The sequence below is a fragment of the Colias philodice genome, chromosome 3 (assembly GCF_061535455.1).
Source record: "Colias philodice isolate Cphi_HAF_F1 chromosome 3, ilColPhil1 Martin Lab GWU primary, whole genome shotgun sequence".
NCBI lineage: Eukaryota > Metazoa > Arthropoda > Insecta > Lepidoptera > Pieridae > Colias > Colias philodice.
Window position 1 is genome coordinate 4,369,477 of NC_143088.1, and position 19,471 is coordinate 4,388,947.

Below are 19,471 nucleotides of genomic sequence, written 5' to 3' on the forward strand. Positions count from 1 at the left end.
TTCTGGTGTGATTCTTTTTTATTATGAAAAAATATTATAAAATTAAAACCATATAGCATTTTGTAGGCAGAATCTATTGATAACTTATTACATAATTCAATTACAATTTTCTACACTTTTATATGGTAGGTAGATAAGTAAATGAAATAAAACAAAAAGTTTTGTTAAAGTAGTTTATTAAAACTAATAATTATAAAGACACTCTTGCGAATTAAAACCGCTATAACTAGCGTTATAAAAATCTTATAAAATACACCAGATATCACAATATAAAGATTTCGAAATTTTTTATCAATAGTTTACATTATATTTGGCTTTTAATATTCCTATAGGCAGGTATAATATTTCAAAATGTATAATATTAATATGTATATTCGTGACATATTCACATATTATGGAACAATTGTGTATACAATCTTATATAAAATTAATAGAATACATATAAGGATATAATCTCACAACTCTATTGACATTGTTTGGCACTCTGCATTGTTTTTTGTATAAAAGTTATTAAAATTTACATTTATTTTTTAAAAAGATATTATTTTTAATCTATTTTCCACACATTTATTTACAATGTATGTATTTTCAATCATTACACTCTACTAGAACTCTCTAGGCTGAATTAAAAATGAATAATTTAAGAAACAATCAATAAAATGGTAAATGTCTATCTTAGTTTCTTATTCTTCTTTCCAAGGATTTTTAATAGATTCTTAGACATGAAATAGGGTTTCTCAGGCGATCCGTCATTTCTTTCGCAGTCTTCCACTGTAAAAGTTATATACTTTTTTATTAAGGTACTATTTGAAACTTAACTAAAACAACGACAACTTCATTTAAATATAGGTATTACAATACAACAGATATTAGTCAAGACTCAAAATTTTGGTATATACCTATTCTTCATTGGGTATTTAAGAATTTGTATGGATGTGAATATATTTTTGAATTTTTAAGTGAGTTTAAGCCCCGAAACTATTTAGGGTACTTTTTTACACTTTGGGTTATCCTGACAATCATTTAAATATACTTACAGAAGCAGAGGAATAGAGTATCCACTGCCATTGAATATACATTGAAGAATATTGTACAGATGAGGTAGGTAGCAACGCTTAATATAATGGCGGGAATATAGTTGTAGTGCAAACGTTCGCCTTTAGTTATCTCATATACGTAGTTCCATTCTAATAAATAATATACAGCAAATCCGACTCCTATAGAGATTAATAATTTTGATAGGAAGAATATAAAATCTGCGACCTGAAAAAAATACATGAATTTATTTCTGTCGTCATAAAAATTGATCACGCTGCATGGTGTTGTTATAGTACCTATCAGGAAGAAATTCTACTAATGATTTCTTAGTATATCAATACTAGCTAATTCGGCTAACGTCGTTATTCCAGGATATCCTTATTATTTAGGCGTATTAAAAATAGGTTACGGCCTATTCCCCGACATAATATAGAAGTTACACGAAAATTCATTAAAATCGATCCAGCCGTTTATGATAGATGAAATATTAATATTTAGATTTAGATATTGTAGGTAGTTTATTGCATTTACAGAATAAAGAAAGTATACCTACTAAGATTACTTAGTAACTACCCACATCATTAATTAAGGTATTTATACAAAAAGGAAATCTAACTGTTATATCACAAAAAATTTTAGACTTAACTTTAAGCGCGGGTTCTCTTTAATCTGGTTTTTTCGTATTTCACAGACAACTGAAAGTGACAGATCCCTGGTTTAAAGTTAGACTGTGTTTAAATTGTTTTGTGACAAGACCCATCTGCCCTGACTGACTATAATATGTTTATGCACGTTTATATATTTAAATGAGTCTTTAAAATATTACCTTGTCCAAAATAACTACACGAACAATATTTCTCATGAGCAAAGAGAATGCGTCGTGAGCGCTCTTACAGAAGTTTTTCCCGTGCACCGCGCACATAATGTACGCATTTTTATTGATAAACTTCAAGAAGTTTTCCAAACACCAGAAGAAACATTTGCAGCAGCATAACACACAACGCGCTATAATATTGTCAAATTTCTTCGCTTTGTTATCTATATATTCCAAAATTACTCGTATAACGCGCACTATCGCTATTATAAGAGCTCCAAAGGCCACAGTACCTAAGTGGAATCTGAAATAGAATATTTAATTAAATTTAAAATGACGCAAATGTCAATATTAAACATGTTTGTTTATTCGAATATGTAACTGAAACAGTAAGTTAGGTAGTTTGTAACAACTTTTAATCGTTACTTTTAACCGGTTTGCCGTGAAAGTTAGGAGTTAATAGTTATTTGGCATACTTGTATAGAACAAAGCAATAAACATGAATGCGTAGTTCCTTAGAATTTTGTTTAATTTAATAGGACCAAAATGTCTATAAAATAAATAGCAATTTCGTTAGATAATAAATAACAGTTTGCAAAGGAAGCTTTTATTAATTACCGAAGAGTCCGATATATTCCCGATGTGAGAGTGAAAAAGGGCAAATCTCTTTTATGGAATGTCCAATACCAAGTAGAAAAGGTGCTAGCTAACATCATATCAGCAATGCCGCTAATGAAAAACATCGTCCAGAAGAAACCAAGCAAATTAATCACTGTAAAGGAATAAATGAAAATCAATATATATAATTATAATAAGCATAGGAAAAACGCTAAAATGTCCAAGAATAAAACCAATAGACCGTGGTTCCCGAAACTACTAATAGTCCTCAATTTATAAATTAATTGTTAGAATATTTCCAATAATACGATTGAAAAAGTGCATATCATTGAAAACACACTTTATAATGATCTCATTGAAGCATCTATCAGCTTAATAGATGTTAATTAAGCACGAACGTTGCATTGTCTTGTATCAAGAGAGAGACTATATCTAACACTCACTCGACACTCATTATATGATTACAGAGCTAGTTGTGTGGAAAAGCCCAGTAAAATCTAATCTAATACATATTATAAAGGCGAAAGTTTGTAAGGATGTATGGATGTATGGATGTATGGATGTATGGATGTTTGTTACTCTTTCACGTAAGAACTACTGAACCGATTACAATGAAATTTAGCACACATATAGAGGGTAACTTGGATTAACACATAGGATAGTTTTAATCCCGGAAATCCCATGGGAACGGGAACTATGCGGGTTTTCCTTTGCAAACGCGGGCGAAGCCGCGGGCGGAAATCTAGTAGAATAATATGTACACTTGGAAAAATACATTTATACTATTAATAGATTTACTACTCATTGCATGTTATAATAAATTACTCACAATGTAAAGCTATCACGTTATTTGGATTATCAATGCCGGTAAAGTGACAAGATGCCAGAGAGCACGGTAATAGACCACCAGGAGAGCTGGTATCGCGGCAAACACTAACGAACTTTGCTGGGTCGCAGGCTTGGCCTTCCTGAAAACATATTTTATCTTTGAATTTATAATTAAACTTATTTATTGTTTCAATTAAAGCAGTGGTGGAACAGTGGCGAGGACCTCAGACTACAAATCGATTAGTCCATGTCCCGGCAGTGGGATATAAAGGGCTGATTAAGGTCTCTTTAAAAATGACACTCTACTTCATTTATCTCTTATCTATACTTATAATAAATCTGTAGAGAGGCCAATTCTGTACATGAAATATATTTAAAAAAAAACTATGAAGGGGTGATAAGGGATCGCTACTGATGCCAAAAATGCAATCAGTAAAATTTTTGTCTGTCTGTCTGTCTGTCTGTCTGTCTGTCTGTCTGTATATTCGTTATAGAAACAAAAACTACACGACGGATTTTAACCAAATTTGGCACAATTATTCTTCATACTCCTGGGCAGGTTATAGTAAAAGAATCATGTAAATCGGTGTAGAAACACCAAAGTTATACATGAAATACGCTATAAGTCATCGCGCGTGAATACAGAATCATGCAGCCATAAGGATTATTTTTGTGTATCAGTTGCCGCGTTCGACGCGCTTCGCGGCGGGAGCTATAAAAAGGCGGCGGGTCTGCACCCGTTTCGCGTTGTCATGGCATCAGGTGTGAACGGCTGAACCGATTTCGATAATTCTTTTCTATTATATTCCTTGAAGTACGAGGATGGTTTTTATGTAGAGAAAACGTAAATATGTACCACGGGCGAAGCCGGGGCGGACCGCTAGTATATATATAAAAATGAAACGCAAAATGTGTTGGTAAGCGCATAACTCGAGAACGGGTGGACCGATTTCGATAATTCTTTTTTTATTATATTCCTTGAAGTACCAGGATGGTTCTTATGTAGAGAAAACATAAATATGTACCACGGGCGAAGCCGGGGCGGACCGCTAGTTTAAAATAAATATAAGCTTGTATGGTATCGCTTTCGTTAAGTTTCATAGATTGCTATTGTCATAGATTGAAACTTGAAATTACATAAGATGTCCCAAAACCCATTAAAAACGTAACCATGGTGACAACGGTAATTTAAAGGTAAACCAATATATACCTCTGTATAAATGTCGCCACAGCTGCAACTCGTGTCGTTGCGGATGTTAACCACCCGGAATGCTGATTCTCCTATCGACAGTAGATAAACGAGGACCAACACTCCATATGCTATGACAGCACACTGCAATATCCACGGGATAATAGGGAAAACTATTGTAGATTTAATTGCCGTTACTGCTCTGAAATTTAAATAAAAAATTGTTGAAACTGTTATTGAGTTACCTAGGATTAAAATGTTTTAATTTCGTAAACTTACTTGCTGCCTTCACGAATAAGAGCAATTGCAATAGTTATTCTTTTGCGCAAGAAAATGACTACCAAGAGAAGTATTAGGAATATCACAGCCACAATAGCGAGGATGACGAGCCACGTCGAGTATTTAGTAAACATTGACTGTGCGTAGCCCTTCAAGTTGGTCGTCTGATAGAGTCCTACTGGATTTGCTTTGTAATACTCGTAGTTCTTGTAAGAGACGTACATAGCTGAAAAGAGAATGAGTCACAAGAATTGATTGAAAAGTATAAATTGCATACTAACTTTGCACTCTTTAAACTTACCGAATCCGAGTAATGCTAGCAACCCAGCTATCGAGACCCACACTACCGGGGCGACCACCCATCGGAGTAAAAGAATGTATATAAAGCACACGATAACCACTGCTATCAGTGCTCCAGCCAGATACCATCTTGACTGAACCAGATCCTGAACTATTTGAGACGATAACTGTTAAACAGAAAATAATGATATAGGTAGTTTGTATTTAATTTTGGGCCTGGGCGTAAAGCTAGTACATTATAATGGAACAAATTGTAAGTTAGCTTGGTACATTTATATACCTATAGGCATGTGCAATAGTAACAACTATACATATATTTATATAATAAGATCTGATAGTTTGGCATGGTGCAAAATTTCAGGGATAGGTATTTATCAAATAAGAAAGAATCGAGTTAAATTAAACGACAGGTTATCTAGGTTCTGTTCCAGTTCATTAGAAAAAAAATGGTCTATTATTATGTACAAAATATACATATAAAATCCATTTTATCAGAAATAGGAGGAAAAATAAAGCGCTTAAATAAATGCTTATTAATTCTCTGAATTGGAACAAAAGTTGATAAATTTTTCACGTCATAAAGGAAATCGAGCAAAAATATTTAAATTGCTTAATTAAGTAGGTACCGTCAATTTCGAACAACTAATACAACACTAAAATTGAGTAATATTAGTGTTCCATTATCATACGGGAAGTGTGAACCTAAAAATGCGGCGGCGATGCACGTATCAAGTACGTTATTACGCCGAAAGGTATATTAATAATTTACATGAGAAAACATGCAACTTTAAAACAAAAAAAAATTGTACTTACAAACAACTAAAAATAATCGGATGCTACTTTACCTGATTGAATTTTAGCAAATTAGCCAATTGTTGAAGCACTTCCTCCTCCGCCAGATCAACGCCATCGATTTGCCGTATTACTTCCACAGCCGAAGTCACGTTAACAAAGCACCGAGCGACCACTGTTCCAGACACCAACGGTGCATTAGTTATTTATATATTTGTGCCAGTAGCATTAGTAATGGACAAAGAGTATATTTGGATTAGGGATCATTCGCAGCAGTACGTTTCACAAGGATGGTTCTTTTTCCACGTCCTTAAATACTCACCTAAGACGCATATTAGCCGTTACCTTTTTAACAACATGTAACTAGATACAGGTGATAGGTCTACATGCAAAGCGGTTATTACTTTGTGAAAACATGCGCATAAACGTGCTGGGCATTGCATAGCCTTATTTTTACGTACTATATGAGCCTCGCGTTCATTTTCCCGCGTGAAAAATGTAACCCAGCTTGCAGCAATCCAACCAACATACGAATCAAGAGCCGTGGCACTATTCAGCAAAGATTTTTGCGCCTCAGCTGGATTCCGCACACATGTATCCCCAGTGCTTTGCTTAGGACCCTGGCATTGCAGAGTTGAAAGGTCCCCGATGCAGCGAAACAACACTGAAGCGCGATCAATCGTTGATAATCGCAATAAATCAAACAAAGCATCACAATTACACACATTAATAAAACAAAACAAAATAAAACAAAAAAAGGCAAAAAATAAACCACACGGGAGCTAAGTTAAGGCATTGCAAATTTATAATAAAACACATTATAATATGAATTACCTGGTTGACTGGAAATTATAAAGCTGGCACATTTGTCTTCTTGCATATATTGAAGAGCTTGTGAACTCGTCATCGTTTGAATATTTACTTCATCTGTGCACACCATGCTCGGCCTTAAAGTTTCAAACGCTCCCGGGTTCAGCCGTATTTCTTTTTCGAGCAAAATCGTATTGGTTGGACATTTTTCTACACAAACCTGAAAGTGTAAAAAAAGATGGTAAAAGAATGTTTTATATAGTTATTTATCTATTTCATTTAATTCATTCACAAAACTCACCTGTGTAGTTGGACAACCCGTTATCGGAGTTCCGGGTGCAAGACATTTTGCAATGTTGAAAAATATTAAATACGGTTTGTTTTCTAGTCCTGAATCTAATCCACAGCGGCGGCCTTTAGTATCGATGGGTGCCAATAGTTTCTCAACACTTCCTCTTGTCATACCTGCAATAGTAAGTTCATCTTTACTATGGTAAATAATTAATGAGACCAATATAAGTTATTATCCAAATAAAAACAACGTCTTGGCAATTGACGAGTCAATTAACAAGCCTTGAAGACGAAACTATTTAACCGAGTGTCGAGAACATTAAATTATAATTTTCGCTTTATCCGCACATTGTCACAGAGCAATAACTAGTAACTATCAACATTGTTTACTTTCTCACTGCTCCAATCGGTGGAAGGAAACGTGATGAAAGCAGCATTTTTAACCACAAGTCCACAAGGCCAACAGCGTGTGCACATAATTGTGGTCTAAAGTCTCAGGGACAAGAAATTTTTATTTAATTCGAAGAAAATTAAGAATCACCATGTCACCAAACTCACCATACCTGCCATTTTTTTCTTTAAATAACTATTTCTTAGTTTATGAAAAAATCTGAGCTCTTACTATAATATCCTACGAAGCCCCACGCTCCGAGGAAAAGGATGAACACTATTAGCCATATTATGTCCGTGCAAGACCGATTGCGTGTAGGTCCATTAAAGTCAGGATCGTACCGTATCGGCTCCCCTGAAAATTATAAATACTTTGAAACACGTTTAAATTTTTTATATATAACTAAGTATACATTACATACATATATCGTGTAGATCAGTATCTACAGACACATACAATTCTAGTAGTTACATAGAATTTGAAATATATTAGGTACCTATAAGTAAGTAACTAGTTACAAGCTAAAAAAAATCATCCATCTAGAATCGCTGAGACTCATTTATGATGTTCATACAATCTACAAATTAAAATTTAGAAAGAGTTCAAAACCTGTGAAGTGTCCTTTTAGTCAAATTAAACCTATTCTCTGTTATATTATGAGAACACTAGCTTTCCGCCCGCGGCTTCGCCCGCGTTTTCAAAGAAAAACCCGTTCCCGTAGGATTTCCGGGATAAAACCTATCCTATGTCCTTTCTCGGGTATCAAAATATCTCTATACCAAATTTCATGCAAATTGGTTCAGTAGTTAAGGCGTGATTGAGTAACAGACAGACAGATAGAGTTACTTTCGCATTTATAATATTAATTAGTAGTATGGATAACAAGAATAATTTGCAATAATGTTTGCAATGGATAAATTCTTTGTTTCAATTCATGATTTCTTTAATCAAGAGGACAAAAAATTTTTAGAAAATGAGTCACCTAGTTAGTTAAGCGTATTATAATAACTCACTTGATTCTTTTGGAGATACACAAGCATCCCCGCAACACACCATCATTTAATCACTTTTTATCACATATATACAAATTCATTCAAATCCCACAGATTTAAAGTTTCCATAAAAGGTTCATTTTAATAACCAGATTGAGTATTTCGTTTACATTTATTAACTTCTGTTGTATATCTTTTCGTATCAGTGAGTGCGGTCCCTTATCAGGTTGAATGATAACATCGTTGGTAAAGTATATTTTGCGATCAATAGATAATATCAATGATTATGCTTAAATGGTTTTTAATTCGTGAGCCACGGCCTTCCTGAATGAGAATGTCAATAAGCTTATCTAGTTAGTTATATCGATAGCGTTTCTGCGGGATTCAACACCACCAAACAAAACAACAATATTTTGAGATAGTTACTTAGTTTCATTTTGTGCAAATTAATAATAAAGTTTATATATATTATTATTATTATAGTTTATTTATTTTGTATATCCCTAGAAAGTGCGGTGGTCGTGGCATGTTAAGTGCCCAATCGCTGCACAATCGTGAGATATGCAAACTCAGAGACTATTTCCTCGCAAAGGTTGGTCATGCAATCCATGCTGAAGTCATAGAATGTGACAAAGGACTCACTCCCCTATCCCTGGCCAAACAGGACTGGCAAAAGCCGGCGGTGCTCAGCATTTCCGACAGGGAGGCCATATGGAAAGAGAAAGAGCTACACGGTAGGTTTCACAAGATTCTGCATGAACCTCATGTAGATTTCTTGTCCTCCGTGCACTGGCTGCGTTTCGGTGACCTCTTTGGGGAAACCGAGGGTTTTGTCTGTGCGATACAGGATCAGGTGGTTAAGACGAACAATTATCGGAAGTACATCATAAAGGACGGGACCCAGGACTTATGTCGTATGTGTCACCGTCCTGGAGAAACTCTCCGACATGTTACTTCCGGTTGTTCCATGCTTGCCAACACTGAGTACTTGCACAGGCACAACCTAGCAGCTAGGATTATCCACCAAGAGCTCGCTCTGAAGTATGGCCTTCTTGACGGAAAAGTGCCTTATTATAAGTACGCGCCGGAGCCGGTCCTGGAAAATAACCGTGCCAAATTGTACTGGGATCGGCCCATCATCACAGACAGGACTATTCTAGCGAATAGACCTGATATTGTGGTGATGGACCTAGCAACTTCCAGGATTTTCTTGGTAGACATCACTATCCCACATGACGACAATCTTGTTAAGGCCGATTCAGATAAACGGCTCAAATATCTGGATCTGGCGCATGAGGTTGTCGAGATGTGGGGCGGTGTCTCTGCCGAGATAATCCCCATAGTTGTGTCCACCAATGGGCTGGTTCCTACCTCCTTAAAACAATATTTAAGGAGGTTGGATTTACCGGTAAAGCCCATGACAGTGGGGATACAGCGGGCAGTCCTGCTGGACAACGCTCGGATAGTCCGTAGGTTCCTCACTCAGTCGCCCTAGACTCCGGCCGTCTGGCCACTCAGCCGGAGTTGTTCACAACACCGCCGCGAGGCGAGATACTTGCCCCGCCAAGTTTATTAAATAGTTTTCATTTATATTTGTTGGAACGTGTACGAGCAGCCCTAGCCCCTACGCATGATATACTGTATAATATTTTATCATTTGGTATATTGTGACATGATGGTCTAATATTATCCCGTCACATCCCATAGGTCTATTCCTAAAATACTTCGGATCGTTCAAACTCTTTTATTTTTAAATATTTAGCTGTTGCGTTTGAAATTGCTCAGTATTTGTAGAGTAGAAGCTATTGTTTCGTATAAAATGAATAGACAAAGTTCTAACTTCTAACATAAGTTGAAGGTAACAACTCACAATTTTTTTTTAATCGACATCATATCCTACAAATAGCATTACGTAATTAAGATGATAGTTGGGTACAATAATCAGATGCAGATGTAAGTAGTGTGTATTTTAAATTTGATTATTATTTTCTGTGATTATTTTAATGTAGGTATCCGGAACTGCACATCAATCTTTCCATAAAGATTATTATTTTGAAGTGCTAAGAAAATGTTAATATACCTAGTAATGAAACCCGGAATTAATTTAAATATAATCTTGATATACGATATAATTATCTTGAAAACTAAAATGTATGTGCCTAAGTAACTCCAAATTCGGTTCTTCCTGTATTTGAGCCGATTTCATAATCACTATTTTATGATTAGGTTATTAGATATTAAACAACCTTAGTAAACAACATTGATTCAATTTATTACCTACTGTTAAAACTTAAAAAAATACTGTGCAAAAAATAAGCTCGCACTATAGTCTGTAAGTTATGATTTAACAGAATAATAGGAGATAAGAAACCTAAGGATTTAGGCTCTGATTTTCTCTCATGTAACTAATCACAGGATATAACGAAATTACACAATTTGTTGGCACGAGAACGTCACACGCGATACTGAGTAACATCTATCATTACCTTGATTTTCTACCAATGTGTAAAACGTAAATATACATGTAACATAAAGACACATATACATGACTGATGTACCGCTATCGATAGGCCATCATCTTTTTTCCTTATTCTTCGACATGTCGGTTTTCTAACGATGGTTTCATTCCCCATTTGAGGAGTGGTGATGTTGTCAAGATGCGCAGATATATAATTTTAAAAATAATTTGGAAAATCCAAAAGTGCACGCCTCATAATTTTTTTTTAATAATTATTTATTAATTATTATTTTTGTTTATTTAATAACAATTAAACCACATCGAATCAGACCCTGAAAAATGAAAGGGTTCTATTCCTGAGCATACTCAAGCGTAAGAGAAAAAAAAAGACTCGATTAGTAATGTATTTCGGTCGCTATCGTGTTAACAAGAAAATCCTCCGCACATACAGACACACGGACGTCCAAGACAGAACTTTTTTAAACTGTTTTTTAACTAGTTTAAATAACAAAAATGACATCAAAAATATCATGAATGTTAAAAATAGTGTTTTTTCTTAATATGTGTGTGTATGTATTATCTTACAAGTGCAATGTATGATACATAAAGACATTTTAAGTTTGAAAAAACCGGCCAAGTGCGAGTCGGGCTCGCGCACAAAGGGTTCCGTAGCAGCAAATATAATAAATTACAGTTAAATCAACCTATCTCAAAAACTATAAGAGATACTTTGATCAAACCAAAAATCGTTGAAAGAGTTAATTAGCATGCATCACCTCTATTTTTTTTAGAATTTTATACCCCGTAGTTATAAAAATAGAGGGGGGGGGACATACTTTTTACGACTTTGAGAGCTGATATCTCAAAAACCGTTCACTTTAAGAAAAATGTTTTTTAGAAAACTTTATATCATTTTAAAAGACCTTTCCATTGATACCCCACACGGGTATGTACATCGAAAAAAAAAATTTCATCCCTCAGTTACATGTATGGGGGGCCCCACCCCCAATTCTTTTTTTTACTATTTAGTGTCATATTTTTGTAGCGGTTCATACAACACATATTCCCATCAAATTTCATCACTGTAGTACTTATAGTTTCCGAGTAAATCGGCTGTGACAGACGGACAGACGGACAGACGGACAGACGGACATGACGAAACTATAAGGGTTCCGTTTTTGCCATTTTGGCTACGGAACCCTAAAAATCAGATGTTTTGCGCGAAGTGACAGTAGTACCCACCTCAACGCTTCGCTTATGAGGCGTGCAATACTGTTTTTCATGAACGCTCGCCTGGTCTCGAACCCTTGACTTATCGATTTGAAGTCCGAGATCCTCACTCACTGAGCCACAGCCACAGATTATTTGGTCAAGTTTAGGTTTTTAAATATCGATTAAATACCTACACACTCGTTTGAAGGGAATCCTTGTTTATGTACTTGACATAAATACTCTCATGCGTGAGAGATTAAATGTGGATACAGTTTCAAATTGACTATATTATATGTATGTGACATTGTGATAGCGATTTAGTTATATCCTCGTCCTTATACTTATTACCCTAGATACAAAATAAACTTAGTAGAAGCTATATATCTGCAGTTTCTTGAATAGAATAAAGTGCCCGTAATGAATAACAGGAAGCGTCCTATAATCTGTTTAGTTCTACATGTTCCACATAGAATACTACAAAGAAGCTTATAAAAGTTAATCCAATTGGCCTTTTTAATAATAATAAGCAACATGCCGTTCAATACAAAAATGAGGATACACGTGCTTATTCAATAGACTATACGTGTTTTTAATGAAAACATACCATTTTAATGCAAAATAGTTGGGTCTAAAATAAAAAGAATGTGTGTAACGTTTCCTTTTTATCGAAACCAGCTAATGAAAAATATTATGTGAGATTATTAATATAATTTTTAATTCTAGAAATCCTAAAGACATCGCCAACAATTAATAGGTATACAATACCAACCCAGCTTTATTTAAATTTTAGAAACCCAGCGGGCAGCGGGCAAATATTAAATCGTACGTTATAATTATTGTAATGTTACATCGGCATTATTGTGAACTCGGCTTAACGTTTTCTGTGAAATACTGTGGTAGGAGGCAGGAGCCTCATAAAGATAGTGACGTTGACGATGACGCGTGACGGTAGCTATATTTACGTTCGCGTTTAGGCGTCCCGCGTCGCATTACGCGACCTCTATTCATATATAATCTACCTATTTCATTGCATTTCGTTCCAAAAATAGCAGTAATCTGAAAAACTGTTGTTTGAGATAAAATAATCCCAAAATTTATAGTCCCTATTCCAACGTTATTGAACTCAAAATATTACCTACCTAGGTACCTACTTAATTATTGTTTTGAAACTTTCTCTCTTCATAGTTTATATAATTGTTTAGCATACCATTGTATAAGCAGTAAATTAAGTAAGTACATATTATGTTCAACTAACATAGGTAAGAAAAGGATGGGGGTTTATCAAAAAAGGATATTTATTCAATAAAATTGGAGAGGTTCTAAAACGGACTTAAAATAAAATCTAATAAATTCACGTCTGCATGTCCATGATTCGTTATAGTTTTTAACATAGTTGAATCGTAGGGTCATTGCGCCAGTTCGCGTCCACTTAGTGCAGTTGGTAAGTTTGAAGGAGAAAATAAAAATGTTCCAGAACAAATTTCAACGCAAAAGGAGATGTCCAAAAAATGACCCAGAATCGACAGGAATGAAAAGTGTACCAATGGATTGGTAATTAAATATAATATAATGTAGCAAAAGCAGTAATCCTGAAATCGTTATAGTATAGGAGCTAGGAGCAAAATAAAATAAGTAAGAAATTCGTTTAAAAAATCAAAAAATAAGTTTACGTCATGCTGTAGCTTAATATGACGTTATAATAATGTTGTATCACTTCTCTTATACATGATAATTATCATCAACACATTTTAAAAGCAACAGCAACATAATAACATCATGTTCAATCACAACATAACTGACTAAAGATTCCGTTATTAGTAGTTTTTATTTTGGTTCAAGATACTACAATTGCTATAGTACTGTGTGTATTATTGGTGCCTAATTCTGTGGCTAAGGATTGGAAATAAAAAAAAATAATAGGTATAGTATAGGAGTTAAAAGACAATAGAACTGAATAAAAAATCATTTGAAAATTATTATGATGTGGATGAGATTATCGTTGTTATCATAATTTTAATTTTTAATTGATTAATTGCTTTTGCTGGTATATTCATGTGTAACACAATTTGTTGTAGATTCGAATGTAGTTGTTATTATAGATAGGTAGATTATAATATCATTAAAACTTAATAAAATTAGACCTAATTATAAAAATAAATGAATAACAACGATATTCTAATACGTTATGTTGTGTATTAGAATATCGTTGTTATTCATTTATTTTTATAATTAGGTCTAATTTTATTAAGTTTTAATGATATTATAATCTACCTATCTATAATAACAACTACATTTTTTTATAATAACAACTAGAGTTTTTATTATTTTCAAACGATTTTTCACTTTGTTTTTTGGCTCTTAGCTCCTATACTATACAGATTTTTTTTTCAATCTTTAGCCATAGAATTACCAATAATACATAATATAGTACTATAACAATCGTAGTATCTATAAAATAAAAGAACAAAACTACAAAATCGAGTTTTTGTTATGTTGTGCTATAACGTTTTTGTTTCGTTTTTTGTAAAATATGATATTTATTAAGAGTAACACAAGTGACAAAACATTATAACATCGTCATATTAAGCCACAACATAACGGAAACTTATGTATATTATGTTTTTTAAGGAATTTCTTAGTTATTTTATTTTGCTCCTAGCTCCTATACTATAACGATTTCGGAGTTGCCCCCTTGGTAATATTATATTATACTTCAATGCGAATCCATTGGTACACGTTTCATTCCTGTCGATTCTGGGTTTTTGGTTCATACATTTTTGGACATGTCCTTTATGTAACGTGTTCATTACATAGTCTATTTTAAGATTTACTTTCAATTGTGTTGGAAATATCATGTGGTTTTTATTTATCTAGACAAATAGCAGAATTAGGCGTTTTACCCAGTTCGCGTCCAAAAATTCCAGTTTGCGTCCACCCGTGGACCAGTTCGCGTCCACCAGCTTAGAAAAGGAATTAAGAGTGTATTGGGTGATATTTTATCAGATAAATGCAAATAAAAATTAGATTTTAATAAATTATTTATTTACGAATATAGTTATACAATAAAAACCGGCCAAATGCGAGTGGGACTCGCACACCGAGGGTTCCGTATTAACCTGTTTTTTTTTTCATATGTTTTAACTGTAAATGATTATTTTTTCAATGTTTCCCTTATTTGTGCTATAAGACGTTGCTTCGTACCAAACTTCAAGTGTCTGTGTTCACGTAAAGTACCCTGTAGGTTTTGATTCCCTTGCGAATGTCGAAATTTGCAAAAATTTGCAACATAAACGGCTGTATCTTTTGATTGCTTTGGCTTATAAGTTTGATTTTTGAACTGCTTCAAGGGACCGTAGACTTGAGTATTCAATATAAATTTCAGCTTTATACCTCCACGCATTACTGAGAAAAAGAAATACAGACCGGCAGACGGACATACAGACGGACGGATATCAAAGTGATCCTACAAGGATTCCGGTTTTTCCTTTTGAGGTTCGGAACCCTAAAATCAACATTATTATTAATATAATTCACTGTAACGAAACTGGAAAAACTTATTTATATTTATCTTCTCATCATTAAAAGAACTAAAAATTAACAAAAAACAAAGTTACGTTATGTAAATAAATAATAATCAGTTCTATTAAGATTACCTACCTACCCTATTTTTAAGTTTCTAATGAAATTAGAATTAAATTTCTTTTTTGTTTATATTATTTTCTTAACCACAGACTTATTGACTCTCATTCTCAAAGATACTAGTCTCATTCGTAGAATACCCATTTTAAAATGAAAAAATAGCATAAAAATTTGCTAATTTGAATGAAAATTTAAATTATCAACTTTTAGTCTTAGTCAAAAATTTACAATCTATTTTAAATTGCATATTTTAACAATTGCTACGTAATGAAAAACAATGTGGACGCAATATGTTCTATTGTTATGCACTATAGGTATAGTTTGCGCCCACCGTGGACGCAAAATGGAAGTTGTACAAATTCGGTGTAGTAATCATATATCGCGTCCACCATATTTTAGCTATTAATTGTAAAAGAAATAAGCTGATTCATAATCCATACTATTCCATGTTTTGTTAGCAAAGTAAAGAAACAGTTACATATTCAAAAATTCACATTTAACAATAAGATACTTACCGTCAAACGCGACGCTGCGCACTATTTTTTTCTCAAAATCCCGCGCATTTTAGCTCTCTCGTTTAATTGCCAAAATTAAATATTTTTTTTAAATAGGATAGGAGGTGCGCAGGCATATTTTGAATATGTGTGCATGTCTCTTATACATTGAGGTATTATCGGAAATTTTTCTTATTACAATTTTACTTAAAGTATACTTATTTTCGTGAATTTTCTAAAAGATATCCGCAAAATGGACGCGAATAGGCATGTGGACGCGAACAGGCGCAATGACCCTAGTAAAAATATGAATTTTGGTATTTATTTTAAAATAGATAACTTGGCTCATAGTCACAGAAATATCTCCTTCATGCCAGAAATCTCATTTTCTTTTTTCATCGGCTAACTTTCATTGGCTAAGGGCCGATTTTTCAATGCTTGGATAAAACTTATCCGTCCAATAAAGTATTACACGATACTGTCTATACCTACCTATTCGAAGATGATTTGTCAATTACAATTAGTAGCCAATCATCATTGGATAAAGGACCTCAAAGTTCAAAATTTCGGAACGGAAAAAGAATATCGCGAGGAAACCGGTATTAAAAAATTCGAAGAATCAAAAACTTCACCAAATGCGATCTGCCAACCTGCACATGGCCAGCTGTGAGCTGCAGAGTGGTGAATTACAGGAGCCTGTCCCTTCCGGGAGAACAACTAAATATTGTGTGATGTGAATGATAGTTTGATTCAACATGATCTTGGTATTTACCTAACGGTATTACATACATATTTATATTAGCCACTTGACCCGTAACACCCGGGTTACCCTTAGATAACAAATTTTTATCTTACTAGTTACCTAGGTATATATATAATATATATGTTTGTTGTTCTTGCACGGGAAAACCACTGAACGGATTTTAAAAATACTTGGCAGTCATATGTAGCTTATGTACCAGAATAACACATATGTAACTTATAGCTGTAGAAAAACTTGCGTTTTCCGGCGGGTTCAACTGCTGAAAAATTCGCACGGCACAGCTTGTATTCAAAATTTAGCCTTATTGTGGTCAAGATCTTCCTTTCTTTGGTCAAGAATCTTGTAATCGGTTCATATCCCTATAATAATATCGTAGTGTAGATAACCAATGAAGACGTGGAACAATTATTCTTAGTAGTAGCATGTAGTAGGTAGGTAGATAAAAAATATTATAATAAAATAAGATTTCTGAGAGTTTATCAGGTTACTATGTTTCTCATATGCGTTCGATTTTCACATCAATCTGCAAGATAATAAGAACCATTATCAATAAATTATATATACACTATTGCGTAGGTACATGTATATTTATATATTTATACATTCTTCAAATGTCATAGCTGATCACGCATAATAAACAGTACCTGACTTTATATTAATATTATGATCAACTAGCTTTCTGCGGTCAGCTGTGACCGCGTAGTCAAAGAAAAACCCGCATTATTATTGTCCCCGTGGAATTTCCGGGATAAAACCTACATATGTCCTTCCTTAGATCTCAAGCTGTCTATGTACCAAATTTTTTTGAGTGAAGCCCTAAATTCCATGTACAGTTTACATACAGTTTTGCCTTTCCTACGGTTTTATTACAACTACCCTTAGCACCTACCTATGTTAAATTATAATTCTAAAACCACATTCTTTAAAATATAAATTCAAATATTCACTTCACTCCAGACATACATTAGGTAAGTAGTTACCTATTTATGAAACTTTTTTATCTTTATAGGAAAAGCAATGTTATATCGAAATTCTTTAAAAAAAATGTGATTCATAAATTTTTATGTTTATTTATGTGGTACAAAATAGGAAGGTAATAACGGTGTTTAAACTCTGCTTATCGGGTACCCGCTTTATTTTTAGAAAAGTTTGGAATATGGGCAATTTTTTATCCTCTTTTGGCTTCATACTGATTAGGTAGTTAACATAGTTTTATTCAAACACCAAAGTAAACAGGAAATATCGTGCTGAAATCAATATTAAATTTAAAGGAATAATAAGAGCGTCCAATGACTTACCATAATCCTTTCCCATTGTTACTTCACAGTTGCGGAATGCAGCTTCACTGTTTCATCAGCTTACTATATTTTAGACGCACTTTAACCGTAATAATTGGATTAAAATAGTGAGTCAGTATTTCGTCAAGTAAAGCAGTGATATTTTCGATTGGCCGATGCGACGAGAATTTCTCACTAATTGCATATAAGTGCCACTTTGGAAATCTCAAAGATTAGTTAAACTGAATTATTAAGTGCACATATTTAAATACTACTAGTAAGTACTTAATGGTGTTGCAACTTTACTTTGGTTCCAAACTTTTGTTTACGTTTGTTCAAAAGTGAAAGTCTGACAGTAAAAATAATAGCACTCGCGTCTGTCTCCCGCCGGAGACCGACTGTGACTAAACTACTAAAGTACGCTCGCCTGAGTACAAACACTGCTGACTGCACTACATTTACAACAATACAAAATATGTGAAGTGAATCACTATAATACCATTCAGTATTCACTTCATCCGTTGGAGTTGAGGCGAGACAAAAGGATCACTATGGTTAAAATTACAGCGTTGCGGCACATTGGTCCCTCTCTTATCTTGAACATCATAATATCAATTAAGCCTCTTTTACAATGTGTACAACATACCTACATAGATTCCTTACAGCTATTTGTATTACAATATTTATAATTAACTTTAACAAAACAATACGCCAATAAAAAGGAATACCAATAATAAGACAATTAATTTGACAGTAGTATTACATTAATTATAACATTAACAATGTTATAGTGGAAAAAAATTTTTTTTTTGGACATGATAGTTATATATACAAAAAAGAGGAAAACGTACCCATTATAGAATGTTTGGTATGGATGTGTGAATGTGTGTACTGTGAAAAAAATTTTAATTTTTAATTTTTTTTTTATGAAAACAAATTTGAAATTTTATAGTCGAGTAAAAAAATGAGGGTCGGACGCCAGTTTATTATTAGGTACCTACATACATTATTAAAACAAACAGCGAGAATATCATTGTTTGTCAATACAAAAAAAAAATACCTCCTAATACCTTAGTACATTAGTTACTACATGGTTACTACTGTCTACACTCTACTACAATAAATTATGATTTTCTCACCACGTTCAAATTCCACCGGTATTCTCATATTCTAAACCTATTGTTCTGCGTCCTTTTCTGTCCAAAACAAAAAATACCTCATTCTGGCAGAACCACAGAACATAATAAAATGTACACTGGGCAGAACGCAGAAGGCTGATCACCTAC

At 33.7% G+C, this 19,471-nt stretch overlaps 1 protein-coding gene across 3 annotated transcripts; it reads right to left on the minus strand.

Annotated features, from left to right (window-relative positions):
• Nucleotides 1-178: 178 nt before the first annotated feature.
• Nucleotides 179-18,609, minus strand: Ctl2 (Choline transporter-like 2). Of its 3 annotated transcripts, none has more exons than XM_089714156.1 (13): nt 18,207-18,609; nt 7,582-7,704; nt 6,970-7,133; nt 6,693-6,888; nt 6,320-6,522; nt 5,068-5,233; nt 4,767-4,992; nt 4,509-4,689; nt 3,300-3,438; nt 2,471-2,624; nt 1,865-2,156; nt 1,038-1,263; nt 179-771 (listed from the first exon to the last, which is right to left on the minus strand). In XM_089714156.1, exons 1-13 carry the CDS (start codon nt 18,220-18,222, stop codon nt 671-673), a joined length of 2,187 nt encoding a protein of 728 aa, XP_089570282.1. In that variant the 5' UTR covers nt 18,223-18,609; the 3' UTR covers nt 179-670. The 3 variants fall into 3 exon arrangements, with proteins under 3 accessions (XP_089570282.1, XP_089570283.1, XP_089570281.1); XM_089714157.1 differs by lacking the exons at nt 6,320-6,522; nt 18,207-18,609 and adding exons at nt 5,912-6,033; nt 8,364-8,636; XM_089714155.1 differs by lacking the exon at nt 18,207-18,609 and adding an exon at nt 8,364-8,635.
• Between the last annotated feature and the right edge of the window lie 862 nt (nt 18,610-19,471).